The 26,233-nt window shown below is 43.5% G+C and overlaps 1 protein-coding gene and 1 long non-coding RNA gene across 2 annotated transcripts in view; both read right to left on the bottom strand.

Annotated features, from left to right (window-relative positions):
- The window catches only part of GRPR (gastrin releasing peptide receptor), a 28,759-nt gene extending 6,651 nt beyond the window's left edge, over nucleotides 1-22,108 (bottom strand). The window contains exons 1-2 of the mRNA XM_010299343.2: nucleotides 21,146-22,108; nucleotides 564-915 (exon numbers count right to left, since the gene is read on the bottom strand). Coding sequence (XP_010297645.1) covers nucleotides 564-915; nucleotides 21,146-21,564 — 771 coding nt within the window. The 5' untranslated portion in view covers nucleotides 21,565-22,108. The remainder of the gene's footprint in view (nucleotides 1-563; nucleotides 916-21,145) is intronic.
- The window catches only part of LOC142605229 (uncharacterized), a 331,852-nt gene that overhangs the window by 241,947 nt on the left and 63,672 nt on the right, over nucleotides 1-26,233 (bottom strand). The window lies entirely within an intron of this gene.

The raw sequence follows: 26,233 nt of genomic DNA on the forward strand, positions 1-26,233 counted from the left end.
GCCCTGACCGACGGGTGCTCCTGGCCCTGTGGGGCCCTTGCAGAAAGGGCTTCCCCCACCTTCGCTCCCCCATTGCTGTCCCCCGTTTGCTTTTCAGTCTGGAGGACCGAATTACAGAGCCAACATTTCCCTCTGTATGAAGAGGGACTGCTTCACGGAGCAAGGCTTTATCCAAGGTCCTCTCTCTGACAAAGCAACTTTGAGAGGTTTTGATTTTCTGCTGTGTCACCCCTCAGCTTCAATCTCCAAACACCATCCCCAGCTCTTTCTCTTTCCCTGCATCCCAGTCAATACCTTCCCAGGCTTTGGCATGGGTCTCCCGCTGTGCTTGCCATGGTAACCACCCTGCCAAAGTCTCTGAACTTAGAAACAGGAGAAGATGCTTTAACTGTTTAGAGCTGTGCCATGGCTTGTGTCAACCATTTTAATTCTTTTAGCCCACCTAATCTATTAAAGTTAGTACAACAGATGCAGTCTGTCCCAGTGTAAATTTCCCTGTATGTGCACTCTTTAGTCCCAGATTCACGGGGAATGTGGGTTTTTGAAGAAAGTCAAGTCTCTACCTGTTTCCTCACATGCATGTTTCCTTCCACAGGGATGTTGTAAGCGCTCCGGATCAAATTCTTGGCAATGAAATAATAATATACTGAAATGACAGATAGGGGAATGATATAAAAAATCAGAAATGATGCCATTGAGTGAATTTTGGGATGCAGCCCATCAGAATGCGGATAAGGAGCACAGCTGACAAAGGTTTTATTAGTCCCTTTGTCATGGAAAGGGTGCAGATCTGAAAACACTGCTTCAGGGATGGCAAGCAACATGGATACAATCCAGATTATAGCAGCTCTCACACAAATCTTCATCAGTGCATGGGATGCTTGGATCTCCATTGGCCTTACTATAGCTTTATACCTAAAAAATAAAAAAGAAAGAAAGAATTTATTGACCTCAAACCTCAGGCATTGTATTCTTGCTTGTCCCTTCCATTTAGAAAACAAACAAACATACAAGCGAAATCTTTCTTTACTCAAGACTGTGAGGTTTTTTCTGGTGTTTTAAATTTTGATGTTTTCAATAGATTTCTCATTTTAAACCAGAGCCACCTGTCATGGGTCCATTCAGTTTCATGTGTATTGATTCTGAGTTCATTTAATTTGTAATCGACCCAACAAAGCACGGTGCTGCCTGACATTAATATGTATGTGTCCAAATAGCATTAAGATAGGAAGTGCAATCATAGACTTCGCTTCAAAAGCGTACAGCAGTTTACACCCCTTCACAGAACAATATGTTGAAGGAAACTGAATGGAGGTTTTGCCACACTTTTCATTTTGAGCTGTGAGTACTCTTGCCTCCTGCAAACCAAACCTTATGTTTTCTCAAACTACAAAGAGCATGTTGCCTGTTTTAATTGCTGTTTGGTGGTATAGCTGGCAACTAAGAGTTGTCTATAATTCAATGCACCCAGGCTAAGTAGCCAGAGCTGCTAACTGGCTTTCTTGAAGAAAAAAAAAATATTATTGCTTGCTGTGCTAGATATGTAGAAGACATTTTTTTAGTTACAATTTTGTCTTCCTTGATTTCAGCCTTTCAGAAAATTGTACTTTAGAATCCAAGAAAATGAAAGAAGCAAACTTATTTGAAGCTGATATGTGTAATGAGAGGAAAAACAGAAGACCTTTATATCTGCTGGAGCCCTGCTCTGGTAGGAGTAAATCACAATTTACATAAGCATTTAAGGAAAACAGTAGAAGAAAAAAAGACAGTTAGGAAGGAATATTTACAAGCTTCGTAAGTTATTATTAGGGTCATTATCATAACAATAACAGTCTGTTGGATATTTTTTTTTCAAGATCTACCTCACACTGCCCACACCCTATTTGGTCCCTTGGTCACTGTCAGCTCTCTGGGGATTGATGGGTGCCTGGGTCCTAGGCCGTCCCAGACAACATTTGGCATGGCAGGATACATCCCCCATTCCCATGTGGCTGCTCCAGAGTCCATTTCTAATCTCCTACCAGGATCCTGGCTCCTTCAGCTGGCCAAATTGGGCACTGGGGTGGGAGCAGAGGTAGCAAGAATAATGCCCTGCTGGAGACCAGGGAGCACACAGCAGGGTCCGTCCACCTGACAGCCCAAACAAGGGACACTTCATGTACATGACTGATTTCCTATATACGGTAGCCTGCATTATCCTAAAGCTCAGCAATTCAGAGAAGACTCTAACAGTCCTGCACTATTTTAACTGCATAATTGCCTTATTTGCAGGATAAGCACACATTCAACTTCTAGTTATAAGCAATACCCTGTTCAGCACACTGACCCTTTCCTTCTATGTGTATATATATGTGTATATGTGTGTACATCTGTGTGTGTATTTTATATGCATACACATGTATTTCATAGAATGATAGAACAGTTTGGGTTGGAAGGGATCTCAAAGATCATCTAGTTCCAACCCCCCTGCTGCGGGCAGGGACACCCTCCACTAGACCACGTTGCCCAAAGCCCCATCCAACCTGGCCTTGAACACTTCCAGGGAGGGGGCATCCACAACCTCTCTGGGCAACCTGTTCCAGTGCCTCACCACTCTAACAATGAAGAATTTCTTCCTTTATCAAATCTAAATCTACCCACCTTCAGCTTAAACCCATTATCCCTTGTCCTGTCACTACATGCCCTTGTAAACAGTCCCTCTCCAGCTTTCTCATAGGTCCTCTTTAGCTACTGGAAGGCTGCTATAAGGTCTTCTCGGAGTCTTCTCTTCTCCAGGCTGAACAACCCCAACTCTCTCAGCTTGTCTTCACAGGAGAGGTGCTTCAGCCCTCTGGTCATCTTCGTGGCCCTCCTCTGGACTTACTTCAACAGCTTCATATATTTCTTGTACTGGGGCACCCAGAGCTGGACACAGTACTCTAGGTGGGGTCTCACAAGAGCAGAGCAGAGGGGCAGAATCACCTCCCTCAACCTGCTGGCCAGGCTGTTTTTTGATGCAGCCCAGGATATGGTTGGCTTTCTGAGCTGCAGGCACATCTTGCTGAGTCATGTTGAGCTTCTCCTCAGCCAACACCCCAGCTCCTTCTCCTCAGGGCTGCTTTCAATCCATTCTCTGCCCAGCCTATAGTTGTGCTTGGAATTGCCCTGACCCATGTGCAGGACCTTGCACTTGGCTTTGTTGAACTTCATGCGGTTCACACAGGCCCACCTCTCCAGCCTGTCAAGGTCCCTCTGGATGGCATCCCTTCCCTCCAGCGTGTTGACCACACCACACAGCTTGGTGTCATTGGCAAATTTGCTTAGGGTGTACTTGATCCTGCTGTCCTTGTCACCGACAAAGATGTTAAACAGTGCCGGTCCCAGTACCAACTCCTGAGGAGTTGCCACTGTCACTTGCCACTGTTCTCCACTTGGACATTGAGCCGTTGACCACAACTCTTTGAGCGCGACCATCCAGCCAATTCCTTATCCCCTGAATGGTCCATCCGTCAAATCCATGTCTCTCTGATTTAGAGACAAGGATGTTGTGCAGGACAGTGTCAAATGCTTTGCACAGGTCCAGGTAGATGACATCAGTTGCCCTTCCCTTATCCACTAATGCCGCAACCCCATCACACAAGGTCATGAAATTTGTTAGGCACAATTTGCCCTTAGTGAAGCCATGTTGGCTGTCACCAATCACCTCCTTATTTTCCATGTGCCTTAGCACAGTTTCCAGGATAATCTGCTCCATGATCTTACCAGGCACAGAGGTGAAACTGATCAGTCTATAGTTCCCTGGGTCTTCCTTTTTTTTCCTTTTTAAAAATGGGGGTTATGTTTCCCCTTTTCCAGTTAGTGGGAACTTCACCAGACTGCCACAAATTCTCAAATATGGTGGAGAGTGGCTTAGCCACTTCATCCACCAGTTCCCTCAGGACTTCACAAATACATCTCATCAGGTCCCATGGACTTGTGCACCTTCGGGTTCCTTAGATATTCTTGAACCTTATCTTCTCCTACAGTAAGTGGTTCTTCATTGTCCCAGTCCCTGTCTTTACCTTCCGTGACTTGGGCGGTGTGGCTCAAGCACTAGCTGATGAAGACAGAGGCAAAGAAGTCATTGAGTACTTCAGCCTTCTCCATATCCTGGGTAACCAGGTCTCCCCTATAATCCCGGAGGGGGCCCACATTTCCCCTACTCTTCTTTGTTTTATCACTGACATACCTATAGAAGCTTTTCTTGTTGCCTTTGCTGTCCCTGTCCAGATTTAATTCTATCAGGGCTTCAGCTTTCCTAACCTGATCCCTGGCTGCTCAGACAATCTCTCCGTATTCCTCCCAGGCTAGCTGACCTTGCTTCCACGCTCTGTAGGCTTCCTTTTCATGTTTGAGTTTACCCAGGAGCTCCTTGTTCATCCATGCAGACCTCCTGGTGTTTTTGGCTGACTTCCTCTTTGTTGGGATGCATCGCTCGTGAGCTTGGAGGAGATGATCCTTGAATACTAATCAGTTGTCTTGGGCCCCTCTTCCCTCCAGGCCCTTATCCCATGGTACTCTACCAAGCAGATCCCTGAAGAGGCCAAAGCCTGCTCCCCTGAAGTCCAGGGTAGTGAGCTTGCTGTGTGCCCTCACTGCCCTGAGGATCTTGAACTCCACCATTTCATGGTAACTGCAGCCAAGGCTGCCCTTGGGCTTCACATTCCCCACCAGCCCTTACTCTCTGATGAGAGCAAGGTCCAGCATGGCACCTCTCCTCATTGGCTCCTCTATCTCTTGGAGGATATACATATATTTATATGTATATCCATATATTTATATACATATATTCTATACATATGCATGTATATACATGTATACATACATACATTCCTGGGAGACCAACCTTATAGCAGCCTTCCAGTAGCTAAAGGGGACCTATGAGAAAGCTGGAGAGGGACTGTTTACAAGGGCATGTAGTGACAGGACAAGGGATAATGGGTTTAAGCTGAAGGTGGGTAGATTTAGATTTGATAAAGGAAGAAATTCTTCACTGTGAGGGTGGTGAGGCACTGGAACAGGTTGCCCAGAGAGGTTGTGGATGCCCCATCCCTGGAAGTGTTCAAGGCCAGGTTGGATGGGGCTTTGGGCAACCTGGTCTAGTGGAGGGTGTCCCTGCCTGCAGCAGGGGGGTTGGAACTAGATGGTCTTTAAGATCACTTCCAACCCAAACCATTCTATCATTCTGTGATCATATGATTCTATTTTTATAAAGATTGTATCTGGAAATCTCATCATTTGCATATGTTTCTTCATACAGTCCCACAGGTGTCTAGTGTAGATGATTTTTCCTTTAATGGACTGCAAACACCTTGCTCATTAGTCTTCTGCTTAACCACTTATTTTCCAAGCTCTCCAGCTCCCCTTTATTTCAGCTATACAGCTGCAGCAGCCAGACACAGTATTTTTCAGGCTTGCTTAGCACCTCTTTAACTTGCAATCTGAAGCTGGGGATTAAGTGGTGTCATACTATAAAACATAATCTTGCAGTGCAGGTTCATCATCTCAGGTGAAGAAAAGTACAGCACTTAAACAAATATGATGTTACAACTATTGCAGTAATAAAAGGGAAGAGCTAGGCAGATTACTAAAACAGTGTAGGTGAAATAGGTCAATGTATAATCTGATTCACCAGCTATAGATACCTGACAGAAACACTAGCTAACTGAACATCTTCAGTAAATCCTAGGGAAGATAAATGCAAACAGATATTAATTACATATTGAGGTATTCCTAAATTTAGTTAAGTCAAAGGTATTTTCTGGTTATCAGCGCCACATGTTCTTGGCGCTGTTAGGTTAATGGTTGGACCTGATGATCTTAAAGTTCTTTTCCAACCAAAATGATTTTATGATTCTATGTTAGGATAATTATTTCAGGGATTTTCTTATATAATACAGACAGCTGAGAGAATATTTTCCAGTATTAATTTTCAGTAATGTTAATGACTTTTAGAATACAGAAAAGAGAGATTCTGGTTTATTTTTATTAACATTAATACAGTAGGAGAGTCAGAAAATGAATCAATTTCAAGTTATGACTACATTTTAATTAGAGATGGCATTTCCAAACAATATAATTTTGAAAGAACATAATCAGAAATGGCTAGGAATGCTGGCACTGATTATTAGGCGTTTATTTTTAAAGTCTTCTACAGCAGATACAAAAGAAGATCTGAGAGAGGATTTGCCTGCAGGGGGCTCAGCATAGACCCAAAGCATGAGGTTGAAAGCACAAAAAGATAATATAGAAAAAAAAAAGCTGGAAAATAGGTCTTGAAAATGTAAGTTTTCCTGCTCTGCATGTCAGATCAGTTGTGACCAGCTTCCTAGTAGCTAACACAATCTTGAACACTTCGAATTTTCTAAAGGTAGGTCACTCCTTCAGGACATGAGTGACATCCAGTCCATGCTGTTTGTGTCTCCAGCAAACATCTTTTAACTCTTTCAGCATCTATTCATGTTATAGCACTCCATTTTGTCTCCTGTGAAAAGCACGGTCTGAGGGTAAATAGCTGAGGTGCAAATAGCCACCCAAAGACCAGCTGAAGCTGAATGAATTGAATCCATTTCTCTGTGTCTGCATTAGACCATGGTGATGCCATGCATCTCATCTACCACAGCTGCCCAAATGCAGGGCATCTGCCTAGGCAGCTGCTATAGTCAGTGGAGAGAAAGAAGCAACTCTGCGCCGTGATTCCTCCAAGCCAGAAATAGGTGACAGAGAGGAGTGTGGTGTTAAGTCCTCTGGAGTAGCCCCTCTTTCTGCTTTCTGTAGACAGACCCCAGGCAATGAGGCGACTAGTTTCACAGCTAATTTTAGATGGCTAAACTTAGGCATGAGCCTGAGGTAAGTAATTTTCCCATACTTAACATCCAGCATTTGAATAATCCAATCCACTTTGAAGAGGACATTGATGAATATGCCTCTATACCTTAGTGGAGTCATGCACCTAGGTGGCCAGCCGAGTGAGCCCTCATACAAAGGTCTTACAACAGCATTACTTTCAACTCATGCGGTAACATGGGCTCTGAGAGTACATGTCACATTGCATGCCCAGCTTGTCTGCAGTAGATTCAGATGTGGTCCTGGACCTCTGCTTGCTCTCACCTTCAGCCCCTCTAATTATTATTTGATAACGCTTTTTTTTTCAGCTGAACTCCTTTCCTGATCCACTTTAACAGAAATGTTTGAAAAAGATTATAAACCAGAGGTACAATTCATGCCCTACAACAAAGGCCAAAACTTAAAAAGAAAAATATGCCTTCTGAAGATTCAGTTGAATAAAAAATGATTCAGTCAAGAACTTCTGTCAACTCAATCTCTCTCCAGTTGTTAAATGGCCCAGATGAAAATGACTGGGTTGCCGATCTGATAGGAAATATGAAAGAGACGTTGACCTTTGCTACTGCTCAGTCTTTGAACTTCTCTGTTCGCACTGTGCAGGTGAAGCAGCAACCTGCCTCATGCACAGCAGCTGCCAGTGACTTTCTGGCCAGGATGGATGCCAGGTATCTCTGTGTCTCGCAGTCTCATGCAAAGAAGCCCACACAAAGAAATTACACGTGGGGCTGTCTTAGGTGCAGTTATTATCATCACAATTCATGAGGCACTGTGAGGATTCACCCCAAAGGGCAATCCTCCCCTCCACCAGCCACGATGGTTCCAGTGCTGTCCCTCTTCTTCAGGTCAGTCTCCAGGCCTCCAGTCTGGTGAGCGGGTTGCCTCAACCCAGAATGTCAGAATTCAATAACGTATAATGCATCATCACTTCTTAACCTAATCCTCAGAATTCATAGGGGGTTGGTAGGAGCCCACAGAGTGCATGCCTCTTCATTGAGTCCTGGAAAATGTCTTATACATGTCTCTTAGGATCTCTATCATGCTCATTAAATAATTGTTTTTCACAACCAAAACTCCTGGCATGACCATAAACCACTAAAATGTGACACACACAAGGCTTTTCTTTTCCCACTGAGGTTAATATGCCTGGGAAACTGGAAAACTCTGTCATTATCCTTGTGTTAATAATAATGTAACTAATGATAACACCACCTAATGTACTCTAAAACTTTAACTATGCAAACATTGGTTAATACCATACACTTAGCCCCAAAGTTGGAACTTCAGATATAAACACAGCAGCAGCTTTATCATGAAAAAGACAGTTACAGATATACTCTCCAAAGACACAGATCAAAATAAGGCCCCAAATGCATCTTAGTTTCCTAGATGCAGCTTCTCTGCTGGTGCAAAATATTTTAGCCACCTTTGAGCTCCTCAGCTAAGCCAAGAAAATACACATCAGCTGAAGTATAAGCAGGCTTTGCCTTCAAAACCATATTGCCTATATGTTCCTAAGCATAGAGATATGAAGGGTGGCAATTTTGCTATCACACTGCGCAAGAAAGGACCTTATGCCTAAGGTGGCGGCTTCAGTACATTCTCATGTTTTTTCCTGTCACCTTCATCCACTTACTTGTGCCTGCTACAACAGCCACAAAAATTAAATTAAAACAACTAAAGCATGGGAGGAAAATCAGATATTTTCCTTGGATTTTAAATTAATTTATCTCCATATGTCTCACCGCCTGTTTTTTGGTTTTTTTAGGGAGATATCTTTATGCTATGCAGGGAAGCTGATGCTGTAAGCAGCCTGAGCTTGCTTTCCTCTTCTGCGTTTGCTTTGTATTAATGCCTTTCCCTTGTCCCTTATGTCAGCAATTAAAGCTAGTATAGATGGCCCATACAACAACCCTCATTGTACGTATTTTAGGTTTGGGCTGCAAAAAAGAAGAGACAGGCTTTTTTTTAGGCTGGGAGATGCCATTTTCTGCAGTATCTTTACAAGTGGTACAACAGTAGATCCTAATTTCAGCCAAAATCATTTGTGTCCTCTGTAATAATAGTACCTTTGTGGCCACAGGCTGAGGGTCTTGTAGTAGAACATACTGGTGTGTGATTCCAGCTGCTGCCAGTGGCAATTGGAAAGAAACATCCCTCCCTCATGGCAGCAGAGACGGCTGGTCACACAGGTAAGAGGCTGTCCGAGATGTTCCTGGTGACTGAATATGACAGTGAGGATTGCATAGAAGCTATGTTCTGGCCACTACATCCCTCTCATCTATTGAATCTGACTTTAAAAGAGGCACTAAGTTGCTTTTATAACTCTTTCTCCCTTACTTTTGTCGGCAGTGGGAGTGTAGCAAGAGAAAACGGCTGAAACAGGCTCTGCCACGGAGTACTGCTCTTTTTTACCACAGTCCTTCCAAGAACACCTATCTTCCTGCAGCTGAACCTCAAGCTTGCAAGAAATATAAGAAGAGAAAAAAAAATCCTCCCCATCTTTCCTACATGGAAATGGGACACTGCCCCTTGAAAATGAATTTCCAGGAGGTACTTAAGTTTTGAGGAAAGTTTCCTTCAAATAGTATCATCCATTACTATGTCTTACTCTGTTTACATAAAAAAGATCCTGGGCCTCATTCCTGAATTTGTATAATGGTTTAAAAAAACCAAGAGTATTAAAACCTGTTCAAACAAAATTTCAGAAGGCTTGCCCACCCTTGCTTCATTACCAACCCCACAGTTTAGACTGCATCAGGCTGGTGGAAAGATTTACCATATTGCCGCTTTCTGTTTTTTTCTCTGAAGTAAGAAATCCACTTACAAACTTTTGAATCTGTTTAAGCTGAGCTCTATTTTGAGATGTTGGGCTAATGTTACCCTGAAACTTAAATAAAAGAGCAGAGATTAGTTGGAATGGACTGATGTCTTACAAAAATAGTAATGTAAATTGCTGTGAAGTGAAAACACTGAGTTCTTCCCAGCTCTAGAAAATGAGCTCCTGAAATTGCCACCACTTCCTATTGTAATGATGAAAGAACTGCCTCTCAGCAGCACGTCCCCATATTTCTTCTGTTCCCACCCGTAACCGAAAGTGGGAGAAAAGATGTGCAATTCACAGTTCCTCTGATCCCCAGTCATCTGTTCCCATTTGTAAGCTTATTGCGCACACATTGATCTTGTCTTGGCCCATGAATAGGCTGAATGAAAACCTTCTCATTAGAATTTTGTAATTATGTTCTACTAGTATCACATTATTGTTTTGCCCACATAACATGAAGGACTTGCTCAATTGCCATGCAAAAAAAGCCTCAAGCAACAGAGAAAAAGTTGATGCTAGGCAAAGACTGCATAAATGAAGCACTTGGAGCCTTGTTGAGTGTGAAGTCACACTTGGAAAGCAAAGAAAAAGTCTTACTAAATATCTGAAGAAATTTATGAGAAATGCAATGCTCCAAACTTTCTTTATTGTTTCCACTATACATGTTATGAATATTTATAGCTGTGAAGACAAATGATTCAATAAATCCACAAAATTGCTAGACTGTCTAACCCATCAACACACTCTGACACTCTATTCTGGGTCTATCTGTTTTACGCATACTTAGTTAAGATTATAATTTTTATGCATAATTCTTGGCTGAACATCTGTTATTAAAATCTTTACTTTAGTAAATTGCATATGGGCACAAAGACATGTCTAATGGGCTAGTCTTACATACATTGGCAGGTACTGCCTACTTTCTTTGTCTTTTTATTAATTAACATTTAAATGGGAAGAAGAAGGATGCATTGACGGAAGAGACATAGTTCTCACTTTTTGAAGTGTGTGTTCAAATTTCAGTCTGTATATCTGCATACATCATCCCAGAATCTGGACGAATGGGAATCCCAGACCACGAATGACTAAGGTCAAAATTGAGATGGAGTATATTAGAATCATAGAATCGTGGAATCATTAAGGTTGGAAAAGATCTCTAAGATCATCAAGTCCAACCGTCAACCCAACACCACCATGCTTACTAAACCATGTCCCGAAGTGCCATGTCTACACATTTTTTGAACACCTCCAGGGATGGTGATGCCACCACCTCTCTGGGCACCCTGTTCCAATGCCTGACCACTCTTTCGGTGAAGAAATTTTTCCTAATATCCAACCTAAAAGAGACCATTGAACTGCACTGCACATTGGGAAAGGAGAGCTTAAGTAGTAACCATTTGATAGCAACTCTGTTATTCCTAATCATGACCATCTAGAGCATTAAATATTTCAGAAATTAACTATACATATGGAAAATAATGGATGTAAAGGTTACTGCGGGAAATAGTGAGTGTCTCATGGACGATGCTTTCCTTATTAGAAAGAGCCACTTTGCACCCAGGGTATTTATTCCCTGTCGGTGATCTTCAGCCAAGTTTCTGAATAAAACCCCGATCCCAAGTGAAAGATTTCAATGGGGCCAGCATCACAGCTCATTGCAGTCCTTTCAATTGGCTGTGAGACCTGTTGCCTGAGGGACAGGTGGGACCCATTAATTTAAAAATATCCTTTGACTTCAAAACCAGCAAGTTCCCACACACAGCCAGTGCTCCAGCTCCTCAGCACCAGCTGATCTCTGTACACATTTCTACACGCTCAGAGCCCAGTACAGGCAGAGGGATGTGCCCATGCTCACACTCGTGTCCTGGTGGAGCAGCTCACTGGTGCCGGGTTTGCAAGGTGATGTGCATCTGGAGCTGAGCTGGGAGGGATGGTACTGGCACCTGGGCCACCAGGCATGGGAAGGAGCAAGTCCTGGTGATGCTTTCCATCCAAGGCTTTGCTGTCTCGTCCCAAGTCTCCAGGATTCTCAATGGCATGGGACCATGAGCTTGGAGTGCCTGCGGATTGAGCTCTTACCAGGGCAACTAAAGCTGGGGGCCCAGACATGGACCTCTCATCTCACTAGAGAATCTGCCTTATTTCTCTTGAAAGAGAGAATGCATCTTCCATGCATAAAACCAACACCACTGGGTAAGCTAAACACATGGTGTAATTGTTGGATATCTCACAGAGGCAGTTACAGAAATTCATTGGAGTTTCTAAAAATGGCAGTTTCTCAACCCAAAACGTCTTGCCTGTGATATGCAATAAATCAATATTCTACCTTGTTCTGAGAGAGAAAGAAGAGTTCATTGTTGACCTAAAAATTAGCAGTTCCTTAAGCTACAGCAGCCTTGGTGTACTTATCTTAATTTTGTGGAAAGAGAATAAATATATATAAAAGGAACTTTAAAGAAGCAGGTTTCCTAAAGTTAAAAGCAGCTGTCAGATCAACTGACTGAGAACATAAATGTAAAGGGGGCAACGCTAACAATACATTAGTAGCTGATGCCCAGCCTCCTCCCTTGTCTTGCCTGCCTGTCCCTGAAAAAAAATGTGCAGGGCAAAATGCTGCCCTGAATAAGAGAAAATGAGGAGTCATGTTAAAATCTCAAAGAAGTAATTAAAAAAATCAATACACAACAGATGGGAAAAAAAGCAAAAGTAAATGACAGCAAATATCGGAGTTTAAAAATGCTGGTGACTGATAAGGGAAGCTGGAGGAGCCAACAAAATATCAAAGGTCACTGTGTAACAGACAAACGTGCATTTTAAATACATCAGGAACAAAAAAAAAAAAAGGAAATCAGTAAGTCAGGCACACACATAAATGATGAAGATATGAACAATGATGAGACAAGGTGAAAAGCAATGACTAGACATTTGTCTTTAAGACCAAATGTAGAAGAGGTATCTATACTGTGTGTGCAGTGCTATAGATGTAGCAGAAAACTCGTCAGCTGTATTGAAGATGTGAGCCAACATCTGCTAACACAAAACACGTTCACACCAGCAGGCTTGAGTAATTTACACTTAAGATTATTAAAGGAACCAGCTGGGGAACAACCAGTGTTAATTTTTTTACAGATCTTGAAAAAGTGGAGAAATTTCCTAGAAGTGGCTCCAAAGTTGTGATGTTCAGAAAACTGCAAGGTGGGACCGAGAAAACTGCAAGTATTTGGGTTGCCCAAGGCCAGTTGTAAATAGTATAATGGAGAGGTTAATCCTACTAACAGATGATAATTAATATAAGTCTGTCTTGTTTAACACCTGGCAGATTTAGGTGTGTGTGTGTTTTTTTTTCACAATATTGTAGGTGATATAAAAAGGGTATGGGCCATGCTGGAGAACAAGGGAGGCACAACCTCCATGGGCACATTGGCATGGTTGACTTTGCATGTAGATATGTACACATGTGTGCCAGACCACACATAGTCCTCCCTCCCCTATGCATGCCCATGCAATCTCAGCTCCTCTCCCATGGGACAAGGGTTAAAATTAGCAGTCCTGGCCTGGGAGATGGAGCTGTGCTAGGTGGCAACAACAAGCCCCATGGCCTCCCCAGCAGGTCCCCAAACATGCCAGTAAAAAGGTTTCAGATGTGTGGAGCCATTTCTAGCCTGGGTCCTGGGAACCTGCTCTAGCTGCAGTGCTATTTATTGTGTATATCTGCTGCCTTGAGCAGGCTATAAAACCTTTGCTGGGAAAGTTTGCAGATGACACAGTGGCTGACCAGACTGTAAATGTAGAGTCATTGGGATAAATGGCGATAGTCTAACAGAAGCCATTTTAACTCAGCCGGGTGCAAAATAGTGTATCTAAGACACAAGTGAGCAGATTATGCCAAAAAATTGGGGATCTTTCAATGAAAGAGGAGACCAAGAGAACACATTGGAGCGTCTCTTCTGCACCTGACAAAATGAGATATCCTGTGCCATTCTCACTGTGTCATGGCTTTAGTGTAATTAGTACCTGAGCTAGCTAGTATCCAGTCCTTTCTGTGGCTTCAGTAAACATAGATGCTGTAAGAGACCATCACCTCCATATGAAATTTCAGCTGCAAGTTGGGGCTGAAAAATCTAGTGCTATCCTTGACTGCTCTTATAGAATCACAGTATGGTTTGGGTTGGACAGGACCTTTAAAGATCATCTAGTCCTCCCATAGGGACATCATTCACTAGATCCGGTTGCTCTGAGCCCCAACCTCACCTTAAATGTTCCAACGATGGGGCATCCACAACATCTCTGGGCAACCTGTTCCAGTGTCTCACCACCCTCATTGTAAAAGGTTTCTTCCTTATGTCCAATCTAAACCTACCCTCTTTCAGTTTAAAACTGTTGCCCCTTGTCCTGTCACTACAGGCCTTGGTAAAGTCTTTTTCTTATATGTTCCCTTTATATATCGAAAGGCCCCTATAACGTCCCCCTGGAGCCTTCTCTTCTCCAGGCTGAACAACCCTAACTTTCTCAGCCTTTCAGTTGTGCTATTAGTTAGGTTATTATGCAGCAGTTAGAGGTTAGATAAATTTTGATTTGAAATGTGACATAAGTTCTAAGCAGTGAGGATAACAGGATGCACATGAGGGGGACAAGGTGATACGTACCCCTTTACTCTGAATATTCAGAAAATTGCCTGATGTCACTGAAAAGATCTGTTTTAATGAAAATGGTATGACATATTCATCAGCCTCTGTGCACGGGTAGGGGCAAGAAAAGCTGCTGAACCGAATGGTGAGTGCAGTCAGTGCTAGCTCAGCATCCGCATCTCTAGCTCTCCCAGGTCATTCGACCATCCATGTCCAAATCTCATGCTTCAGGGCTGTCTGCAAGTGTGAAGAAACAGCTTTTCCTCTCAGGGTGCCATGGTACTGTGTTCTCTCCTGCCTTCCCATGGAGCTGCAGAGACTGGCCGTAGATGGAAGGCAGGCAAGGACAGGTTGGGCAGAGCTCTGGCAACATTTTTCCCTTTGACACTCCACAGTCTTCTGCACTCTGGTTAAGCTCATCACTAGCCTGGCGTCAAGAGGGGAGTTTCCTGCAAGGAAGTCCAGATTTCTGCCTTTATCTACAGCATAGCAATTGCCTTGCTGCCTTTTGGCCCCAGGCACCATCTTCATTTTCTGCCCCAGGGCACAGGTTGGTCTTCTGGATGCCGAAATCCCCTGCTGCACCTGAGGTCATACGCAGTAGGCGGTGTGGGAGCGAATCAAGAGCCTGCTACAAGCAGGAGCTCAGACAGCATCTCGTGGCCCCTGGTGTCTCACATGGCATGGGGTAAGGTGGGCATGTGGGTGCAGACTTGGTGAGAAACAAGGCGAGGGGACTCAGCAGGGCTAGAGCTGGAGTCTCTTTTCAAAATAAAAGGAAAACAGATTATTGCCAGGGCTGTCTGTGAGGAAAGCAGCTACTGGGTGCTTCACTGCACATACAGGACAGGCTGTGCCTGCATCTCCTTTTTCAGCTCAACTTCTTCTACTCTTTTTCACCAGGCTGTCATCCATATCTGAACACCAAGTACTAACACCTGAGCTGACAGGACCACCGTGGGCTTACTGCAGCGATGCTGATGTCCCAGCCCACCGTGTTCAGTCTGACACACAGCTGGCAAATTCTCCGCGGCCAGTCACTCTCCTTATTAACGGTGTGTACAGCACCTCGTACCGTGAGACCATGACAACTGATTGGGGTTTTTAGGTTTTACTGAAATGTAAACAATAGGTAATCCAACTTTTCTTCCTTTTGATTGCTTAAATATTGACAGTCTCTGGCACATTAGCACTGACTCTAACCTCGGATTTGCGCAGCAGTCCCACTGATATAAATGGGAGCTCTAATGTTCCTGGTTATACAAGTGCATCTATTGTGTTTTGGCCATCTGCTCCAGCTAATCAAGATATTCAGAAAGTTTGTGCTGTTTGATCTGTTTCTCTTGGTGCAGACGGATGCAGGGGCTGAGGAAATGAGAGCTAAACCCAAGAGTGTTAAGAGTGTTTATATTGTATTGACGCAGTGGTCAGCAACACAGGATCTAAGATTGTACATCGGCTGAGAGAGACACATGTATCTCTCTCTGCATGTACCCTGTGCCATCAGCAGAGGAAGAGCAGCGGCACGGACACCGTGCCAGCGGCAAGGGTCAAGGAGGGTCTGCCCAGTGCTTCAGTGGGAAGGAAGGCTTTGGGCTGGGGTCTGAAGCCCCTCCATTTTTCTTTTCATCTGGAAGGGCCGATGTTCTGGCTGAGATCACGTCAGTGGACCCAAAATGTACATGTGGGGGTATTGTTCTGCCAACTCGTGTTGACCAGATTAGAGGGTCTCTGGTAGTTCAGAGTGGCTTTCTCCATCACCCTTTCAAAACCTTCCTGAGGCCGCACAGTAAATTACAGCCCAAGTAAATTGCCCCAAAATAGTGCCTTAGTGACCTGAAGGGATTTAATGAATGCTGTTACTAGACTGATCAGAATAAATTCCACTTTATTCCCAGAATAAAACCACTATGGACCTGACACTTTACAACTGATATTATTAAGATAAATAAAGTATCACTCTGTAAATCAACTCAATGGAAATCTGGTTTGGCTTTCCATAGCTTTATTTTAGGGTGGCACACTTCCCTTAATCCTCTTGTGGAGACATAATCCAGTGATTGTAAAATAAAACAAATGAACTGACATGTAGATATTAGTCCTCCTTTGGTATTGTACATAATATTAGTAGTAGGGGCTGGAGACATCCAAATCACAGAAGAGATGAGTCTACTAAACAAAGATTTTTGCATATTTAAAAACATCTTTCCAGAAATTCTAGATTTGTTTCTTTCCTTCCACCACTGTTTTTTGGGACAGAGGTTTGTTTGAAGTTTTCTTAGATAAACAAACTGTCATATGAGTTCAGAGGAACATCAAAAGTTGTGGCTGTGACCTGCTCCAAGGGACCCAGCACAGCTGGAAGCACCGCAACATCCCTGCATCCATGCCTGCATCCAAGCACCGAGGTCAACATTTCCAAAACTAATGTCCTCATTTCAGGGCTCAGGGCTCCCATGCAACTTCAATTCCTGCTGTCTGCAGTTGGTCTTACCAAGGTAAGCCACCTAATGTCACCTGTAATGTCACCCCATGCGTCTCAGTTCCACCACAGGCCAGCAGCTCCAGGTGGCAGGCATTGCTATAGTTTTCTAGCACTAAAATTCAGATAATCCAAGGTGCTTAAAGTAAAGGTGTTGCTTGCAAACTCCAATTAAGCTTTACACTTACTCTGCTGTGTGCTTGTAAAACCAGCATTACTTCAGAAAGGTTTCACTGCATGAGCACCAGGGTATTTCGATTTTTTACTATCTCAGCAAAACAGTGGGGAAGTATGATCAGTGCTTGACAGCTTGGGTAATTCAAATGCAAATGTATAAACCTTTTCACTCATGGGAGAAACAGTCAATTAAATAAAGATGTTTCCCATAACAAGGGCAATTAAATGAGCTGCTTTTCCTCTTACTGTGTAAAGATTTTCCTTAATTTCCTGTCACTTGCTGAGCCAGCCTTGGCTTTTCTGCCTGGGCTAGTGGCCCAGGTGTGACTGCTCTCACAGGCTCCTCTATACCCCTTCCCCTCGCACCGAGGAGGAGGAGGAGGGCAGGCAGGTGGGCAAACCTAAACTCCCTCTTTGTGGGGATGAGCTGAGCAGCAGCTGAAGAAATCTGCTGCCTCCACAGAGCAGAGCAGCAGGGCAGACAGATGTCCTTCCCCTGCCAACCTCATTTACAGTCCTTCTAAAACACACAAACACACATACACACGCATGGGCTGCCTGTTTCCTCGCTGTTGTATACTCAGCCCTGGCGCCTTATCACTCATGGAGGGTGGCTGTAAGCACAGCGCAGGCCTTAACCCTCTCGGGGCTGCTCTGCAAATTTGCCAAGCTCGCAGGAAAACAGGTCTCACCAACAGCTCCCACTGCTCCTGCAAGTGCAGCTGGACCAATGCTAGCTCCCTGCAGCCAGGGGAGTAGTCCTACAGAAAATAAATTTCTAATATTATTAACTCTTCTTTGCCCTTTCTCCCAGACACTCTTGAATAATTTAACCTTAGTCTGATGGGGTCTCATGATTGTACACAGAGACAGCCTAAGCACCAGGGGACCCTTTGGCTATGCCTTACCTAACCAAACCTGTGCAGGCATGCACACGTGCGTGCATATGCACACAGAGCAACTTGCCAACTGGGAGGCTCCCGCTGCAGGAAAAGCTGAAGCACTTTGTCTCTCTGTTTCTACTTGATAAAAGTTTGCATGTGAGCAGTCAGTCCTCTGGACACCCACCAGGTCTCGGCAGGCCAAACCACCAGGCAGCATTAGGTGCTCTGTGGTGGAGGTTGGCACTTAGCCGAGCATTTGCAGTCACCAGCAGATGACAGATTTGATATTATTAACCCTACCCAACACATGGGAAAGTGGAAATGGAAAGCATAAAAGTGTACCTCAGGAAGCTACTCCCTTGCACCCATGATGTGGGCTGTGCAAAAATCTATTATAACCGAGCCCCTCGTTTTCAGGAGATGATCCAAAGTCACCAAGACGATTTGTACAGTTGTTGTAACATAGTAGCATACCTGTCTCACTTCTCTCTCACGTACTGTATCTGCCCATCACACCTTCTCACTGCCTTTCATCTTGTATTTTGATGGTCATCTCTTTGGAAATAACCCTGTTGTATCATATTCCAATGCTTTTCTTTACACAGCAGATCTCTGATCCCAGAGATGCCAGGTCTCTCTAAGCATCACCCACCACAACACCTTCAGTAATGCTGGGAAAGTTGTTCCCACTTGCTTTTGTTAATGGAAGAAGACTGGAACTGAAGTTTTTTTATTATTATTTTTTGTAGATGATGAATTATAGACAAAAGGTCTGCAGTGCACTGATAAGTTTCCCTTTCCTTGGAGACAGTGGCATGTGATGCTATTCACAGCAGATGGCTTATGTTTTTCTCTCCCATGGTCCATGGGTTTGATTCATGAGAACAGGGACATTGACATGCCTCATGTGAGCGTGTCAGGTAGGGTTCATGTCACTGAACATTAGCCATCTCAAATATGGGCATCTAATCCAGCAATGCTTCCTCTATAAGCAAGGAGGGAGATAGGCATCCTGATACGGTGATTTATCCTGTCTCCTCTGGAGGTGTCTCTTTCCATGGACTAGGGAAAACCTAGCTGACTATCCTGGAGTGGCTCCTCACCTCAGACAGCAAAAACCAAGTGAGATGAGCCATGCCTGAGCAGTCTTACCTGCTGGTCTCCCTACTCCTTGTGTTACCCTGGTCTCACCACCATGCCCCTGTCTTCTGCAGGTGTTTCCTTGCAGGGCTGAGCTGCTGCTCATCTTTCATGCAACACCACATCTGTCCTCGGAAATGGTTGTCTGTGAAACCACCCCAGTATTTAAGATTCATAGATCTAATAAAGGCAAAAGTTTTGTTATTTTCTCCTGCAGTGGACAACAGATGCATTAGAATAGGATATAATGATCCCTTGGAAATGGGAACATAGTCTTCTCCCACATGCATGCCTGTCTCCCTTATAGCCAAGTGGCATTGGAAAGTGTGGTAAAGTTTGATTACCAGTGTGGCATGATGGTTAACAGGATCCAGATAAAGCCGAAGTTGAGAATTTAAAGTCACCAAAACCTAAGCTTGCCACTGGTGCTGTTTTCTGTTCTGTTTGCTCACTTCAGGCAAAAAATGCTATTGATGTGCTGCTCAGTAAAAGCATTTGCAATGTTTACTTTATGTGGCACGTGATCAGATAGTAACAAATCTATCTAACATAATCTTCTTTATGACGCATTTTTCTTTTCCTGACACTCCTTAAACCAGCTTACATTAAAGCTTTGAAAAGATGAGTTTCCTGGAGAAATACCTACTATTTTCCTAACATTCTCTTCAGACCAGGCAGGGGGGGTCTAGCCACCACATGAAACTCAGGAGTGAAAGTGTAGGTGGTCCTTTACTAAAGGACTTGTGCACTTTTCCTATTTTCCCAACTCTTTCAGAGCAAATTGCTTGAAGACCTTTGTCTACACACAGGCCTATTTGTCATCTGCTATTGGGGCAGACAGTGCTATTTTTATGTGTACACCAACATGGAGGAGTTAATAAACATATTGACTGTTCTGTCTCTGAAACACTATAGAGTCACCTGGTTTCCTTGAGACCATACACTATATATTAAAATACGTGTACAAACCACCTTGAAAACTGAACAAAAATAGTCTGGTGTTTTAAAGTGGGAGGTTAGGAGGAGAGACACAGAGTGGCATGAAAGGGACCACCTAAAGCAGACCTAGTTTCACTTCTTTGTCACCAAGAAATACAATCCCCAGGTCTTTTTTGAGCAAAACAAAACTGAAATACTTTTCTGGTTGGAAATCTTAGTACTTCTGTGAGATTTTATAACTTTAGCATGATTACAGTGTATTCCTTAATCACTTTCTGAAGCATCCAAATTAGAAACAAAATATCCTGGCTTCACTGATGTACACAGGAGTTTCTGTAAAAGCCGACAGTCTGATAAATACTTAAAACCTTTCCAGAAAAGTAGGCTTCATCCTTCCAAATAACATTCAAATTAAAATGTCTTTTGAATTTGAATCTGAATGCTCTGAGATAGTTTTCCAAAGCCTCACAGAAATCTAAAATAGAGCTGGCTTATTAGAAGCGTATAATCTGTTAAAGTCAAACTTGTTTTCACATATTCTAAAATAGCGTAGCTATTACATGTTATTTTTACCAAACATTATTGGAAGACAAAGTTTCCAAACCAACAGCACAGATCAGTTTTGATTGGATAAGGAGCAGACGGTTTAATCAAGGGAAATATACTGGCTATAGCGAACTGAGATGCCTGGCTTCAGGCATCTTTATTTGAATATTTGGAACATATTTCATGAAATACTGCCTCACATGTAATTAGCCTTAAGGAAGCAAGCCACTAGAAGGAATTGATTCTAACTGCACTTTAAATTGCTGCTCCAGTGCCTTCACACTTCATGAAATATGGATCAATTATCTTTTGGGCAAATATGAACATGCTATCTTTTAACAGAGCTTCCTTCATTAATGGTATTCTCTCTCTGGTCTTTAGCTTGATCTGCTCTTTTTTTTTTTTTTTTTTCTTTTAATTAAGCTAGACTGTCAGCTAAACTGCACAAACATTTAGTTTAGCCTAGAAAAAGTATCCTGCATTCAGTCTGCCTCCTTATCCTCAAACTGTGTGCTCATAACCACCAGAAATTAACCAAAGTTGTTCTTTTTCCCTCATTAGGTTAAAAATATACTTGTTACCTGAAAATATGCATTCATAATCGTGCATTTTATGGAGTCGTAAATATGCAGACTTCTTTCCAAGGCCACAGCAGGCAGCTTACCTGTCAGCCGAGAGAGCAGTGAGAGTAAAGACTGACACCCCTACAGAAGTGAGCTGTATGAAGGGGATAAGTTTGCATCCAGTCCTGCCGAAGAGCCACTCATCAGCAAGGTACCTGCTGGCATCCACGGGCACGCAAGTCACTAAAAGCAGCAGATCTCCCAGAGCCAAACTGGAGATGAACAAATTAGGGACATTTCTCATGGATTTCACGGTACAGAAGATCTTAATCAAAGTGATATTGCCAATAAGGCCTATCAAAATTATGATCCCATAGATGGTGGGGATGGCGTAGAGGAACGCTGGGTAGAACCAGTCGTCACCGAGGAGGGAGAGGTTTGCACTCTGGTTGACAGAGATGTTGTAGAGAATGAAGTTATCTGTTTCTAGGTCTAGCAGAAGGCATTCTCCAGATGCCATTGTCCCACTTTGCTCTTCTCAGAAGACAACTTTCGTCTTTGAAAATCCTTGAATAAAATGTACTGCTTTAATTTTGCTGCTGCTTGCTGGCTTTATTCAGTCAGAAGAGCTTAAAAGTCATATCACTTTGTGAAAGTCATATCACTTTGTCACACATCTTGAAAATAAACAAACCAAAAAGCAACTGCAGCTTGCTTAACAGTACTGTTTCCATAAGGTGAAAGGAGAACATCTTTTAGCAGAGTTTGAATCCTGAAACTTGCCTTTTCCTTATTGACTTGTCTCGCTGTTAGGTACTCCTCAGCTCTGGAAGGCTATTTATCAAAATCAAAGACCAGTAAGTGGGAGGCATTTTCAAAATCGTGGCTTGTTAAATTCCCAGCTTCAGGTCTGCTGAGCAGAACCGAGTCCAAAACAAGGGAATTACAAAAAGCAAGAACTTTTGGTACTTGCTGTCACACTGCATTGCCAATCTCTCCCGGCTTTCAGTACCTGCACTCGCCAGCGGGATTTAAAGTCAGGAAAAAGCAGGGCTCCGCTGACGGCTCGGATCCTATAGGCAGGATCTTCTGGACGTCAATTCTTCCCCTGCTTCCCATGATGAGAGCAGGCTTGCTTAAACGACTGCGGTAATTCCGGCGGAGCCGCCGGCGAGCGCCGGAGAATGCCAGCCACCTACTGGACAATCTAATCACTGCCTGGGTGGAAGGGGGGAAAAAAACCACCAAAACCACCGTTAACTCTTTAGATGAAAAAAATTTTAAAAATAATAATAAAAAAGTCTGTTCATTTATAGGTCGTGAGATAAAGTTCACCTTCTTGTCAAAAGAAAAAAAAAAAAGACAAGAAAAAAATTAATTTATTTCGTATTGCAAATAATGTCATCAGAAAAGCAATTGCACCTTCTTAAATAAGAGCACACATACTTTGTTTGCACTTCGATATTCAATTGTTCCAATGAAAGAGAATAATGATATGGAGCCAAATTCATCCCCCAGGGCATATAAACTGAATAAAGCCAATTAAGATAAAAAGCAACATTACAGTTAAGGTAGGCAAATGAATATTAGTACTGTGCACCTGTGGTTAACCAGGAAAGCCTGAACTCTGCACATTTTTTGTTAATGTTTTAATTTAGAGGTAACAATAACGAGGGACAAAGTTTACCGTTCAATGCAGTCATTTCTATTTATGAGGTACTCATCGTACTGGCATCTATAGGTAATGCATACTTAGACGTGGCAGAGAGAAACTTGCTTGGCTTATAACAGTCTGAAAATGCTCTTTCTTAGAGCTTAACTAAGATGCAACTATTACTGATGCCTTACTGCTTTATAACAGATAGGCTATTCGTGATTATATACAAGGACTTTCTGGACTGCAGAGAAATGCAGTTAATTTGGAAACCAGCCTGTAGAATTAAATGAAGCTGCAATTTACATTTCCCCTTGAAACTGCTCATTTTTTGCAGGCAAAAGAATGTTTTACCAACTGCTAGAATTATGTGGAAGTAAAGGGGGAGGTGATTCAAATCAGACACTAAACTATGATCACTGGTTTCTAGATAAAGAAAGCATTTCAGGACACAATCTGGAAAATCTCCAGGTGCTTGGGAGTCGTGTCCCAGGGTGGGATTCTGAGCGGAAGACTTCAGTAGCTGTTTTTCTGCCTCATTCTTGTGACTCGGGTCAGTGTTTTCAGCTGCTTTGCTGCTGTTCACTCTAAGTCAACAAAGGACTTATGTGTACCCTTAACTTTAAGTAGGGCTCCTTACATTTTTTTTCAATCCAAACACCCGAGAGAGTGCTGTGCTGAGAGCTCGAGGGAACAGAGAAGCAGCCAAATTTTCTGGTATGCCTTTCAGACAAAATCCTCCTTTTAAAAATAGACCTGAGGTAGCCACCGTTAAATACAGAGTACGCGGAGAGCTACTGGGCACAGTCTGATCAGGGCGCGCAGGCGAGAACACTTGGGTGGGTCAGGGCCAGCTGTGGGCAAGGCTGCCAGGTTGGGTAGAGGCCAGCCGGAGGCAGCCCCATGTTCAGCACAGCAGGACTTGCCAAACGCATGGACAGGCACCGTGCAGCTACTGAAGCAGCCCAACCACACTACGTGGTGGGACACCTCTCCCAGAAGCTCCTCCAGGATATTTGGGAGTCTGGTCAGAGGGGCTGCATGACAAAGGGAAGAACACTTCCCCCTTTGCTTTCTGAGCTTTGGGATAAAGCAGAAAGGACATTGCTGGAAGTGAGAGGAAGAAGGGGGAGTAGCCACTCGGTATAATCCTGATGGACCCTTGTGCCCAGCAGCCTGGTCGGCAGTTGGCAGTGACCTGCTCTGAGCAGGAAGTGGGACCAGAGACCTCCCGTAGTCCCTTCTCATTCAAGTGACTTGGTGACTCTGAGATTTTTAAACCTACCACTCAGAGACACAACAGGTCTAGCACTCATCATGAGCCTTTATTCTTCCAGATGGACAACAAAATGGTCTTTTTGCCAAAACCCCTCTAATAGAGCCACTAAGTCATCATTTGTCATAGTTTAAACTCTTCTACACTGAAATATTGCATACCATTACATAGCAAACTATGTGGGGTGAGCAAAGTGAGGAAAGGGAAGTAATGCTGGAGCCACTTCTTATCTTCCAGCTGATGGTGGTGTTGATCATTTTTCTCTTCTCTTCTCTTCTCTTCTCTTCTCTTCTCTTCTCTTCTCTTCTCTTCTCTTCTCTTCTCTTCTCTTCTCTTCTCTTCTCTTCTCTTCTCTTCTCCTCTTCTCTTTTCTCTTTTCTCTTCTTTCTCTCCTCTCCTCTCCTCTCCTCTCCTCTCCTCTCCTCTCCTCTCCTCTCCTCTCCTCTCCTCTCCTCTCCTCTCCTCTCCTCTCCTCTCCTCTCCTCTCCTCTCCTCTCCTCTCCTCTCCTCTCCTCTCCTCTCCTCTTCATAGATCCTGTGAAGCTTTAAACTCAGTTTAGATTATTAAAACATTCATTGTTTATGTCAGACTTAATATACTTTTGGGGGGTACATGACTACTACCAACATGCAGGACACAGGTTTTATTCACAATTACCTAGCCTATAAATGTTCCCCAGAAGTAACTTAGAAATGTTGAAGATGTTTCCCAGACATGTTTTTGTCTGGTCACAAACTGCATATGAGAGGTTTTCTTTATTATAAATGGTGTACTTTTTTCATCCCAACACTCTTGTGTTTGTCTCCCCTGAGCAGGCAAAACATCTGGGCATTTGTATGAGCCTCTGCTGTAGTGGTCCTTTCAAGATCCCAAGCCTCTCTCCAAAGGAAGGTAAGCGTCAATACCTATAATTTCACCACTGGAGTAACCTTCATGCACACACACAATAAAGAAGTGACTGACACAAAGTTACTTAACAGGCTGTTGGCAGAATTGTGAATAGAATACTGCAGGTCTCCTGAGCCTGGTCCTGTATTATAATGGTTTCTGTTGGACAATGAGAGATTCCATAGATACTTTCAATAGATGGGTTTTTTTCTCAGCTCTCAACCTTTATCCAACCTCTAAATGACAGCAGCAAAGACACAATCTTCTGTCTTAATTGTGCACAATGGGGTAGACTTGTAAAAGAGCTCGATGGGTAAAATTTTCAAAAGCACTTAAACCTATTTGAAAGGTAATGAAATTTAGGCTACTAGATTGCTCATGAGCTCACCAGCCAGCAGTAGAGCCAGGGTTTTGAACAGATGCAAGCTACACTGAGAACAGTACATGAGGACCTGTTTTTCAAAGGCGCTTGGAGAGCTGCAGCTGCCACAGTAACAGCTAGAGGCAGATTTTCAAAGAACCCAAACACCCAGTGTACCAAGGTCTTTTGAAAGACTCTGATCATTTATTCTACATACCTAAATGGACTTCTTTTGAAAATCTAGTGCAACAGGGGGTTTCTAGTCCCTGTGAGGTCGCACGGGAGATGCTCTGGTGATGGGTCTGCGGCCACCTGCAGACCCTGAGGCTGGCTGAGGCTGGCACAGCCATCACCTCGGAGGGCAGGAGCACACCGGCAGCACTGGGGTGGGCAGCCCATGCAGCACCCTCCACAGCAGGCACCTCCAGCACCCAGGGATGGGGAGGGTGATGGGGTTCGTCGCCCGGGGAGCATGGCTCTTCACCAAGGGTGTCACATTTGTTATCTTGCCATGATATGACTTTCCTTTGCAGTGGCCTATTGCATGTCTCCTTGGAGGAGATGGATAAATTCCCTTCCACAGTCAAGTGTCAGAAGAGAAGTCCTGCGGTCAGGGCTCTGCTGTTTCCTGATAACTGGATTACTGGGACTAGGAGCCAGTGACCAGGGATTGCTCCCTGCTGAGCTTGTGGGGTGCAACATTTGCTGATTTACCAAATATTCTCTATCTGCAATCTGTTCATCTGCCAGAGGGAATAGAGTGGTGGAAAGTATCCTCCTTATGATCTGTTCAAGGAAATTCTTCATTTTTATTACTGTCATCCCTACCTGCTCACATCACGCTCTGCATCTCATTTCACCACTCCATTTCAGTCACCAAAATTAACAATAACTGTTCGCAAAAGAGTGATTTTCTAACCCAGTCCATTCCAATGATCTGATTTACAGTACAGCTTTACAGACAGTTAATTACATTAATTTTATTTTTTTTTTAGCAGAGATCTGGGCT

The sequence above is a fragment of the Balearica regulorum genome, chromosome 1, assembly GCF_011004875.1.
Source record: "Balearica regulorum gibbericeps isolate bBalReg1 chromosome 1, bBalReg1.pri, whole genome shotgun sequence".
Classification (NCBI taxonomy): domain Eukaryota; kingdom Metazoa; phylum Chordata; class Aves; order Gruiformes; family Gruidae; genus Balearica; species Balearica regulorum.